This window comes from Rhizophagus irregularis, chromosome 2, assembly GCF_026210795.1.
Source record: "Rhizophagus irregularis chromosome 2, complete sequence".
Taxonomy (NCBI): domain Eukaryota; kingdom Fungi; phylum Glomeromycota; class Glomeromycetes; order Glomerales; family Glomeraceae; genus Rhizophagus; species Rhizophagus irregularis.
This window is the reverse complement of record NC_089430.1, coordinates 5,663,547-5,677,431: the sequence shown is the minus strand read 5'-3', so window position 1 is coordinate 5,677,431 and position 13,885 is coordinate 5,663,547. Positions and strand designations below refer to the sequence as shown.

At 24.8% G+C, this 13,885-nt stretch overlaps 1 protein-coding gene across 1 annotated transcript; it reads right to left on the bottom strand.

Moving 5' to 3' along the window:
• Nucleotides 1–3,097: 3,097 nt before the first annotated feature.
• On the bottom strand, nt 3,098–4,042 carry OCT59_012532 (uncharacterized protein; the record flags this gene model as incomplete). The annotated part of the gene is made up of 4 exons (XM_066134547.1): nt 3,098–3,153; nt 3,258–3,344; nt 3,416–3,538; nt 3,607–4,042. The coding sequence occupies 4 exons, from the start codon at nt 4,040–4,042 to the stop codon at nt 3,098–3,100; spliced, it is 702 nt and encodes a 233-aa protein (XP_065989802.1).
• Nucleotides 4,043–13,885: the final 9,843 nt, after the last annotated feature.

Below are 13,885 nucleotides of genomic sequence, written 5' to 3'. Positions count from 1 at the left end.
TTGTCTTACAGTACATAATAATAGTTTCCGTTAATAAAATAATAAAAATTACTACATAATAATAATTTCCGTAAATAATAAATGACTAAAGTTCTGCCGGTGAATTTTAATTATGTAGCAATTTTCTAACAGAAGCTTTTTTTGTAGGGAATGTAGTGCGTGACAACTTAAATGGCTTTAATTTGTGAGACGTATGTGAGAGCGTTTTGCTTACTTTTTTTTTATTATTATTTGTGAAATTCAAGCTTTTATTTTTGAAATACTAAGGTAAGATCAAAATTTGGTAATTTCGACTTGTTTTCAAATACTAACCCTTCTCAGAGATTAGCTAATGTTTCATTTGCGAAATGACTTATCAAATTTTTACAGCAGCGTATATTCTCATACTTTTAAATTTACTAGCTAATGTAGTATTAAAAATTTTTATTTTATATTATTATTATTTCTTATTATTGTTGTAATTGTTATTTATAGTATTTTTTTTTGGAAAAATATTTTTTTTTTTTTTTGCAATAACACAATAAATATTCAATAAAGAATAGCGACACTTTTTCAAAAAAAAATTTTTTTTTCCTTTATTAGTACATAAATGATTACAACATAGACGCAAAGCATCATATCAATAAAGTATCTATCTGATAAAATTTACAAAATTGAATCTATTACATAAAAACCTAATATAATTTGAACTATTTTATATGCGTTATGGTTTACTCTATTGATATATCTACTCACTATCACTATCATCTCTAGCACCCTGTGCGTTTCTTGTTGCCATTTAAAATTTCCGTTTCTTCTAACTCTCTAGCTTTCTCTTTACCTTTACCTGTTGATTCTACCTGTTTCTCATCAATCATATTTATTCTGTCACTAAATAATCTTCAACTATTTCTTTATCTGGACCCCTCGGACTCATTGCCTCGTAAAATTGTTCATCCCCGATCGGATATTAACGACGGCATTCTTGATCGGCTTCGTCTGTTGGTTCTTCCTGGCCCTAAATGTACCATCCTTTGTGATTATTTCGTCCTGACTTTTCATTTGAGATCCATATCCAATTTCTTCCTCCATTCCTGACTTGTAAACTGTGTATATATATACGTTCATCATGTCATTTTTCGTTGTTAAAGTAAATTAAGATATATTTAATAGTTTTTATCCTAATTACTTTTCCACCGTATTTCTTGATATATTCTTTGATTATCGCTTCATTATTTGCTCCATTATCAATTGTTATCTTTTTTATTGCTTGCCAACAACTTCTCTTGTTTATTTCCCGTATCGTTAGCTTCGAATCAAACATCCGGAAAAATACTTATACCATTTTTAATGATTATTATATTTGACCCTCCTCGCTTATATATTTCCTCATAATTTTTGATAAAGCGAATTTTGGCCTTGTCCGTCTTGTATTTATAACATTGATTGATTATAAGCTTTTCAACATGGCCTATTTCGAGTATATTCTCATATATTATTTCATCTTTCCCAGTACCAAGGAAAATCGTAAAACGTGATCTCACGTGCTGTATTCATGTAACTGAGTTGTGGTGATCGACACTTCGACCACTTCGTTGATTCGGTTGATCTTTCTCTTAGGATAATTTTATGTATCCGAAGTTTTCCGACTTTTACGCCTTTTTGAAGATTTTTCCTTTGTTTGACTCGAATTATCTTTATTCTTCGTTATTGATCATATTTGTGTGGTTACCAAAGATTCCAATTTTGTTATCTTCTCACCCTGCTCACATGACTGTGGTTGTTGCTGCGCTCGCTGGGGAGAGGAAATTTTTCAAGAAATTCATTAAAGTTTTTTCGTATTATACTAGCACTCCAGTCTAATAAAAAATATACTATATATATTGCTTGAGGTGGTCGTACTATTCGTTTATCTTTTTCTGCAATAGCGTTATTTATTTGGTCTACTGATACAGTTTTGAACGTCTTCATATTAAATTCTTGAAATTCTTTCAGTGATTTTATCTTGTATATTTTCGTTAAAATCCTATACTCAAAGTTCTCAAAACTTGCTCCAAACTTCTCCATAAAGTTGTTTATTAGTTCTTCTCTCGATAAAACTATATTTTCTGACATTTTGTATAATAGTTTTGTTTTATTCAATAAAATTTGTATTTTTATTAAAAATTTTCCGTTAATTTTGATCGACCTTTTCAAAAAAATCAACAAAATCACAATTCAAATAATACTGTAAAAAAATGGAAAAAAAGTTTCTAAATTAATGATAAAAACAATTTGATCATTTTCTTATTATATTATCAAAAAAAAACTAGAGATAAATAATTGATAGCCTATAAAGGGCGCAGCATGTTTCCAAAAGGAAAACAAATGATTTTATTGCTTACTGTGCAATCTTTTGTTAATTTAAACTTTTCAAATCAAAAGTAAATACACTGTGTATTAAAATATATCCCACGCAAACTTAAAATTATCTTTCATATTCTTATCAATTATAATAACACACAGAAATATAATCCACAACAATTGACATAATACTTTGAAAACGGTAATCCCAAAGAATGAAGTAGTTTTATCAAATAAGATTTAAAGTTAATAAATTCCTACTTACTTTTATTATGAAATTGAATTGAGAAGTTGAGAAATCTATTTAGCAATCATATTATTTATAGGATAGTAAAGATTGAAATGACAGATGTAATGAAATTAAAGACGTGCATATGTAATCATAGAAAATTTACATTGAATCTTTCATATCAATTTATCATTTCGTTACATTTTATAGTTTAAATTTTGTAATTTTATTTAATATAAATCATTTAAGTCATTACAATTTAAAGTTCTATTTAATGCTACTATTATATCCTTTTTCTTCAATAGCCGACCCTCTAATTTAGTCTGCAATAAAATAAAAAAAAATAAAATCACAATTTTTGTAAGAAAAACTAAACGTTAAATAGAATTTAAATTACAATGTGAAAAAAAAATTCTTAAAAATAATGCATAAAATAAAATAAATGACAAATAAAAAAAAAAATAGAAAAAAATAAATAATATAACAAAAATAAATAATGAAAATAAAGAAAACTAAAGATTAAAAAATGATTTTTTTTTTCATAATTTACAAATTATTATCTTCATTAATATTTAATTTAGAAACATCAATTTGTAAAGAATCTATTTAACAAAATAATATTTGTTAGTATTTATAGATCTTAATATTTTGTATGGGCTTTCACTTTATGAGAAGTGACGGTGAGAAGTATTAAAGTAATTAATACCTGAATATTCCATGTCATTATTTTGTTCATAATCAGAATTTTTTGGTTTATAATTATGAGTTACATCAGTTTGTTGAGATATTGATGCTATTTAATAAATAATATTTTTAGTAGTATTCTTTAATAATTATTTTAAAATTTTACTTTATTAACAATACCTGAAAATTCAACGCTAATTATGTTATCATTTTGTTCATAATTATCATCAGGATTTTTCAGCTCGAGAAAATCATCATCATTAATGTTCGATTGAGAAATATCAATTTGTTGAGATAATGATACTATTTAGTAAGTAATATTTTAGTAGCATTCTTAAATAATTATTCTAAACATATTTCTTTAACAATACCTGAGAATTCCATGCTTATTATATCATCATTTTGTTCATAATAATCATAAGAATTTTTAGGTTCAGGAAGATTACTAAAATTAAGTAATCTACTTGTATAAACAGCTTCTGAATGTGTATTATAGGATAAATTAGTCGTAGGTACACTATTTGTTGATAAACCATTATTTATTTTGTTTGCTGCTTCTATTTGTTTCTGTATTTCTGCTTCACTTAAAAATATCTCATCCTTCCATTTATCTAAAATATCAGCAATTTCTTTTGTTGTTGGTCGATTTAATGGATTTGCATCTAGACATCTTTTAATTAAATGCACAATCAATTGTGGTACTTTAAAGTTAAATCTTGGTCTAATTCCATTACAAATTTTTATTGCCAAATTTTCATTATGGCTTATATCATAATATGGTGGTAATCCAGAAATTACTTCGTACATAATTATACCAAGACTATAAATATCAGAAGCTTTGGTATAATCGTTTTGTTTTCTTAAAATTTCAGGAGCTATATAAGGCAAAACACCATATATATTAATATTACTACTTGTACTTTCTGATGGATTATAATCTGCAGGCTTACATAACCCCATATCAGTTATATAAAGATAATTAATATTATGAAGTATATTACCAACATGCAAATCTCGATGAATCAAATTATTACTATGAATAGATTCAAGCCCTTTTGCAATATCATATAAATCACTAATCTTATCCATCCAACTTAATTTATTAAAGTTTACATCTAAATAATTTCGCAAACTTCCATTTTTTGCGTAATTTAAAACCATCATATAGTTTTTTGTTTTTGGATCTTGAGTTATTCCATAAAATCCAATAATCATATTGCTATCTATTCTTACTCTGTGATGTGATGTAATCTACATAAAAGGATATAATAAATAAATTAGTGAAAACTAAAAATTTTGTTTTGTTACTTAAACTAAAAGAAAAATAATTAAATTATATACCTCATTCATAAATCTTAATGTAACATTTTTTGAATTATTTAAGCTTTTCAGAGCCACCAACATATAGCGATCTTTTCTTTCCCAATCACGATTTTCATCATTCCATTTGTTAATATACCCATCAATCCAATTAGCTTTATACACTTTACCAAACCCACCTTTTGCAATATATATAATATTTTTAAAACTATTATAAGGTACCCATTCTAATGCTTCTTTTGCATTGTAATGAGCTGATAGCTGAGTATCTTGAATGAATTTATCAATATCATCATTACAACTAGTCCAATTTTTAAAATTATTTTGAAAGTGTATTGCATTACATACAAAATTACATTTTTTACAAGTATCACTCAAAACCATCATATAATTTTTTGTTTGTGGATCTTGAGTTATTCCATAGGATTCTGTAATCTATAAATACAATTCTTATAACATTAATAAAAAATAAATTTTCAAGATTTCAATAAATAATAACTGTATTATACCTTATTTGTAAATTCTATTGTAACATTTTTTGGTTTTTTTAAACTTTTTAAAGTTACAGGCATATATTGATTAGATCTTTTCCAAATTTGATTTTCATCATCCCATATGTTGATATTTCCATCTCTCCAATTTGCACTATATACTTCCTTTTCCACATATTTAATATTATAAAATTTATGATAAGGTATCCATTCTAATGCTTTTTTCGCATTATTATGAGCTGATAGCTGAGTATTTTGAATGAAATTATCTATATAATCATTATCACTAGTCCAATTTACAAAATATTTTTGAAAGTTTATTGCATTGCATATATTATTACAATTTCTGCATATATCACCTAAAACCATCATGTAATATTTTGTTTGTGGATCTTGAGTTATTCCATAAAGTCTATTAATCTACACATATAATACATTAGTAAAAATAGCAAAATCAAAATTTAAAAATTCATTAAATAATACCTCATTAATGTTAAAATCTGAAGTAATATTCTTTGGATCATTTATATTTATCAATTCAACCAACATATTTTGATTAGATCTTTTCCAATCATGATTTTTCTTATCAAAATAGATAATATATCCATCAATCCAATTTGCTTTATATGCTCCAATTTTTTCAATATATTCAATATTATATAATCTAGTATAAGGTATCCATTCAAATGTTTCATTTCCACTATGACTTGATAATTGAGCATTTTTGATAAATTTATCAATTTCATCATTACCACTAGTCCAATTTTTAAAATTATTTTGAAAGTACATTGCATTACATATATAGTTACAATTTTTACATTTATTTCTCAAAACCATCATATAATTTTTTGTTTGTGGATCTTGAGTTATTCCATAAATTTCATAATCCATTTTAATCTACAAAAATAATAAAATGCAAACATGTTAGTAAATTTAGCAATAATTAAAATTTCAAAACTTCATATTTCATTAAATGATACCTCATTTATAAAATCTAATGTAATACTTTTTGGATTGTTTAAATTTTTAAGAATGATAATTGTATTTTTATCATATCTTTCCCAATTTTGATTTGTACCATCCCATTGATGAATATATCCATCAATCCAATTTGCTTTATATGCTCCAATTTTATCATCATATTTAATATTATAAAATCTATCATAAGGTATCCATTCTATTGCATCTGATATTTTATTATCTTTATGAGCTGATAGCTGAGTGTCTTGAATAAATTTATCAGTATCATCATTATCACTAGTCCAATTATTAAAATTTTGCTGAAAATACATTGAGTTGCATTTTTGAATACATTTTTTACATTTATCATTCAAAACTAACATATAATTATTTGTTTGTGGATCTTGAGTTATTCCATAAAATTCATAATTTATTTTAATCTATAAAAGTAAACATGTTATCAAATTTAGCAAAAATTAAAATTTTAAAATTTATTAAATAATATATATACCTGATTCATAAAATCTAAATCTAATGCAATATTTTTTGGATTACTTAAACATTTAAGAGTGATAACCATATTTTTACCACATCTACTCCAATTTTGATTTTTATTATCCCATTTACTAATATATCCATCAATCCAATTTGCTCTATATATTCCAAATTTTTCAATATATTTGATATTATAAAATCTATCATAAGGTATCCATTCTGATACTTCTTCTGTACTATTATGAGCTAATAGCTGAATATCTTGAATAAATTTATCAATATCATCATTACCGCTAGTCCAACTTTTAAAATTTTGTTGAAAGTGTATCATATTGCATTCAAAGAGGCATGTTTTACATTTATCACTCAAAACCATCATATAATTTTTTGTTTGTGTATCTTGAGTAATTCCATAAAATTCTATAACCTACAAATATATTGTATTAATAAAACTTATCATTTATAAATTTATTTAAATGTTAAATTAATTGTACCTTATTCATGGTAAATTCTAAAGCAGCATTTTTTGGATTATTTATATTTGTCAAAACCACAATCTTATTTTGATCAGTTCTTTTCCAATTTTGATTATAATCATCCCATTTACATATTTTTCCATCAATCCAATTTGCTTTAAATATTCCAAATTTTTCAATATACTTAATATCACAAAGTCTATCATAAGGTATCCATTCCATTGCATCTGGCACTTCATATATAGTATGAATTAATAGCTGAGTGTCATAAATAAGTTCATCATTATCACTCCATTTCATTACATCTGACACTTTATATTTAGTATGAATTGATAGCTGAGTGTCTTGAATAAATTTATCAATATCATCATTACCACTAGCCCAGTTTTCAAAATTTTGTTGAAAATGTATTGTATCACACACACAATTACATTTTTTACATTTATTACTCAAAACCATCATATAAATTTTGGTTTGTAGATCTTGAGTTATTCCATAAATTTCATAATCCATTTTAATCTACAAAATAATAAAATGTATAAAATGTAAACATGTTAGTAAATTTAATAAAAATTAAAAATTTCAAAACTTCATATTTCATTAATAAATGATACCTCATTTATAACGTCTAATGTAATATTTTTTGGATTGCTTAAATTTTTAAGAACAATAATTGCACTTTTACCATATCTTTTCCAATTTTGATTTTCATTATCCCAATCATTAATATATCCATCAATCCAATTTGCTTTATATACTCCAATTTTCTCAATGTATTTAATATTACATAATTTATCATAATATATCCATTCTAATACTTCTTTTGTGCTATTATGAGCTGATAGCTGAGTATTTTGAATAAATTTATCTATATCATCATTACCACTAGTCCAACTTTCAAAATTTTGTTGAAAATGTATTGCATAACATGCATGGTTACATTTTTTACATTTATCATTCAAAACCATCATATAATGTTTTGTTCGTGGATTTTGCGTTATTCCATAAAATTCATAATCCATTTTAATCTATAAATGTAAATATGTTAGTAAATTCAACAAAAAATAAATTTCAAAATTTCATTACATAATATATACCTCATTAATAAAATCTAATATAGTAAGACTATTTGGATTATTGATACTTATAAGAGTGATAATCATATTTTTATCCTTTCTTTTCCAATTATCACTTTTATTATCCCACTGATTAATATATCCATCAATCCAATTTGCTTTATATGCATGAATTTTTTCAACATATTTAATATTATATATTCTATCATAAGGTATCCATTCTAATGTTTCCTTCAAATCATTATGGGCTGATAACTGGGCATCTTGAATAAATTTATTAATATCATCATTACCACTAGTCCAACTTTCAAAATTTCGTTGAAAGTATATTGCATAACATACTTTGTTACATTTTTTACATTTATCATTCAAAACCATCATATAATTTTTTGTTTGTGGATCTTGAGTTATTCCATAAAATTCATAATCTGTTTTAATCTACAAATGTAAACATGTTAGTAAAATTTAGCAAAAGATAAAATTCTAAATTTCGTCAAATAATACCTCATTCATAAGATCTAATGTAATTTCTTTTGGATTACTTAAACTTTTAAGAGTAATAATCATATTTTCATCACATCTTTCCCAATTTTGATTTATATCATCCCAATCACTAACATATCCATCAATCCAATTTGCTTTATATGCTCCAATTTTTTCAATGTATTTAATATTATATAATTTATTATAATGTATCCATTCTAATGCTTCTTTTGTGCTATTATGAGCTAATAACTGAATACCTTGAATAAATTTATCAATATCATCATTACCACTAGTCCAACTTTCAAAATTTTGTTGAAAGTATATTGCATAACATACATTATTACATTTTTTACATTTATCATTCAAAACCATCATATAATTTTTTGTTTGTGGATCTTGAGTTATTCCATAAAATTTATAATCTGTTTCAATCTACAAATGTAAACATGTTAGTAAATTTAGCAAAAAAATTAAAATTTTAAAATTTCATTAAATAATATACCTTATTTATAAAATTTGATGCACCAATTTTTGGATTACTTAAACATTTAAGAGTGATAACCATATTTTTACCATATCTTACCCAATTTTGGTTTATATTATCCCAATTATTAATATATCCATCAATCCAATTTGCTTTAAATACTCCAATTTTCTCAATATATTTAATATTATGTAATTTATCATAAGGTATCCATTCTAATGCTTTATTTCCACTATGACTTGATAATTGAGCATTTTTGATAAATTTATCAATATCATTATTACCACTAGTCCAACTTTTAAAATCTTTTTGAAAATACATCACATTACAATAATATCCTCCACATTCTTCACATCGAGATAAGTCATATATGTCAGATGAGTCAGATGACCATGATAATTTTTTTCTTTGATACATTTACAATTCAATAAAATTGATTAAATAAATAATCAAGAATAAATGATTAAAATAAAATAAGCGAATAAGGTTTGTGCGGATTATATTTTGCAGGAGAACAGAAAAAATTTTCAGTGTAAGCCCATATATAAATAAAACTTTTTGATTATCAGGTGACTTTGCTCCCCAACCTTTTTTAGCTGACAAGGAGAATTTAAAATTGCGGATCCTTAACTTTTACCCGGTTCCGGGGGTATAGTCCTATACTCTTTTTCTTAAATATGATTGACACATTTGATCATTATTAGCCACAAAAATTAATTTGGCTTTTTATTATTTTCCTAAGAAACCACCGTTCACGTAAAAAAAATACCATATTATTATAATTATTTACAAGTTATAATTAAAAAATTTACACTTTCAATATTTTAAATAATTTAACAATTAAAAATAAAATGTTTTATTTATTTTATTTATTTAAAGTTCAATATGCAGTTACATAAAAACTTTTTAAACTAAAACACAATTAAATATTCGATTTAGTAAAGTTTAATGTCCAAATATTCCAAACCTACTGAAAAATTTGAAAAATTTTAATTATCCGACAAAGCCTAAGTATATTCTAGCTAAAGTTCTTAATTATTCCGTAAAATAAAAAATATATACGCGCACTAGATTTAATTACAAAAAAAAATAACTCCATGAATATTCATTCAAATATCATGAAAACCAATATCTGGATAATTCCATAGCTTACTTATTCTATAAAAGCCAGTTTTCTTTATCCAAAATCTTAAAATCCTGTATGAAAATGTTACAAAAATGCACTAACCTACTAAGTTCTTACTGATTATTGTGATACTTCTATCCTTACTACTGCCAGTCTAAATTTGGTATATAAAATTTTTTTGTATGAGCTGGGTATTTAAATTTCCGATGTCTCCGTGATCAACAAATCGGATTATCCTATTAATATAAAAGCTAATTGCTTTCTTTTTTGTGAAACCGAACCTGTTTTCAATCTTGTATTACATTGCCAAATGATCGTAAGTGTCACGCCTAATCCTGAATTCTTGGCCCTTCGCTAGACAATTATGTGAATGGGTTATTGAGTGGCTATTGTACTTGCCTTTACGGGTACGTATATCAGATATGTGGATATGGTTTCTGATGACTCCCGAATTTCAATAAGATTATATGCTCGCATTACTATACGTAATACAGTTATTTTCAAGTGATAATTAATTCGCAGAACATACGAAAAAAAAAATTCTGTGACTGCATATCTAGCAATTAGCTACTTTTCTTAGATTTGTGGAATTAGACGAAGCAATAAAATAATGAAAATGAAATTTTTTATTCCCACATCAACTAATTGTTCCTAAACTGTAATATTGGTAAAGAAATTATTTTTGGTAATAAACTAATTATTTGTTAAATAAACGTAAAATTATTTTATTAATTTCGTGGCCTCTGACATAATTCTCATGATTCTTTTTTGCAATCATATTAATTTAAAACTGAATCCTTACTAGTATGAAAACAATGAAGATCATGTACTGTATTTATGTCAAATTTCCTGATATTTATAATTTTAGCATTTTAACCATTTTTAAATATAAAGCTATAATTGATTAACTTAATAACGAAAACATATATGATTAATAATTTTGTTACGTGCAATAAATTAAAGACTAATAATATATTATTTCATTTTGCTCTTCGTATGTAACATATGATAAAATTGTAAATTATTTAGACTAACAAAAGGGGGAAATTAAAGTTGGATTCGAAATATTAAAAAAGATCATCGTTTCGGCCTGAGATCTATAAATGGAAATCAAACAATACTTGCATGTGACGATTGTGACGTTAGGACGATCAATTATACACACAAACAGATCGGCACAAATTGCCGTTGTATTTTTTCCAAAATTTTCCAATAAAATTTTTATTTAAATTTATGCTTAGATTTTAATTTAATATTAACTAGCAGTTGCCCGTTGCTTCACACCGGGAGTAGTATTACTATATAATATTAAATTTTTAGTCACAATTAGAAGCTCACTTTGATTAATAATTAGATTATGAGAGTAATAAAATATAAATTAATTTAAATAAAATAATATGCAGGTAAATATTGTTATGTATCTATATAATTAAAAACAATCTCATCAAAAAAAATATTTTTATGTGAATTTATTAGTCAGGAAATAATATTGAAAAAATTAATCTCAATAAACAAAAAAAAGTTCTCACTCATCTCACTACATCGAAAAAAACAATCTCAATAAACAAAAAAAGTTCTCATTACAAAATTATTAATATTGTTATGGTATCTATATAATTAAAAACAAACTAACTAAAAAAAAATTTGTTGATACTAAAAAAAAAATTTTTTACACGAATTTATTGGTCAGAAACAAATATCATTGACTAAAAAAAATCTTATCAAACATCAAAAAATTTGTAGGACATAGTTCTAATTTGATTATAGTTTTGATCCGATCTAAACTAAAAAAGAATAATAATATTCTTTTGGGTTAACCAAAAACTTTGATAAATTCCGATCCAATCAAAATATAATAAAAAAAGAATAAGAAAAATTTTGGTTAAAGAAGATTAAAAAAGGTAGTTTCAGTTTTTACGGTAAAATCCGAAAATAAAAAAAGAATTATTATTGTCTATCTAATAGAAATGGTTAGTTGTGGTAACTAAGAGAGTGGCAATTAATATACTTTTTTTTTGTTAGTATTAATTTATTAGAATAAAAAAAAATCCAGTTAAAATTTTAATTAACCGCAGTTTAAAGATTTTCTTAATTATGATGATATGATAAATACGAAATAGATCGGGCGCAAGAATATCACACTTTTCAATGTTACACAATTCAAATTATTTATATGAGTAATCTTTTTATGACAAAATTTTTTTAATTAGATAGAAGATAGTGTTACGACGTCACAGTAACCGGTTGATCATTTTGTATCGCCGGTGAACTGATTTATCAGGGCTATACTAATTTTCGCCCCAGATTCCCATTGGATCCGATGTGAAATTAGCTCGGATTTCATGTAATGAAGACGTGGGTCCGGATGATTACTAAAAAATTCCAGATGTTGATCAATAGGACCCGGTACACCAGCCAGAATCAATGGAACTGGGGTGTTAATATATTTTTTATTATATTATTTTATTTAGAATTTATACGTTTATTTGACGATTAATGATTAGCCGGTAGATAATCTAATTATGTAATCAGGATGAGACAAATTGACTCAGATTGACGCATAATCAAGTTGTCCGTTGGGATTTTTCGTGATGTATTATATCTCTCAAGATTGGGAGGGAGAGTAGTTTTTTTCCCAGTTACTAGTTCCACTTTAATTCACCTTTTAAACTAATAATAATAAGGGTTTAAAATTTGTGCGCACTTGCGCATGTGCGCACCCCATGGATATTATATATAAGAGTCAAAAATGACATTCTAAACCCTTCATGGCTCATTAAGTAAAGTTGTAGAATAGGCAAAAATACGCATAGTAAATAAATTTCTAAGGCTCTATAATATGTACGTAAGAGTTGCGGCATGAATATTTAAAAAAATCGGGATTTTACTAAAAGTCACGTGATAATTAATGATCGACAAATTTTACTATATAAAAATTACCAAAATGGAGGGGTGCGCACAAATTTTCCAATATTGATAGATTTTTTATACTAAATATACGATTTTTCATTTATTTTTCATTTTCATTATTGTTTATTTAGTTTGAACCTGGGTTATTTAATCACTTTTAATTACTGTAACCATTTTTATTATTTATGAGCCATAGTAAAATATATTTGAGCTAAATATTTCCGTTAACTTTAACGAAAATGAGTTTGAGCTAACATGCATATTAATCTTCATTTTATTAATTGCCGATCGATGAAAATGTCAGATGTAGAATATCGTACTACATAGTTTATTCATAAATAAAATAATGATACCTTATAATAAAAACATGCGGATTAAGAAGAAACGTATTAGTTATTAATTATAATAATTTTTTGACCATTTTGAACATGTTGATTTACAATAATTTGATGATAAAATATAATTATATATTTTAGCTCTTCATGAGTTCTATAGATAATACTTAGATTAATAAAATTTTATTTGTTATTGTATTATTTATTAATTAAAACCATGTTAAATGGTGACTATTAATAGTTTCGATTCAAATTTTTAACTTATAATAAGTACGTTTATAGTTTATTGGCCTTCTTTTATAAATATTATGTTGTACTGTTTAATCCCTTAACCTAATAATATTTCGGTAAAGGTTCAAAATCCATATTAAATTTTATATGAATTTCCTTGTATAATAAAAATTTTTAACGTTTCAAGTTTAATGAAAGGTTAATCAAACATAAACGTCTGTGTTATGGCGCATATTTTATTTACTATATTCATTTGTTTT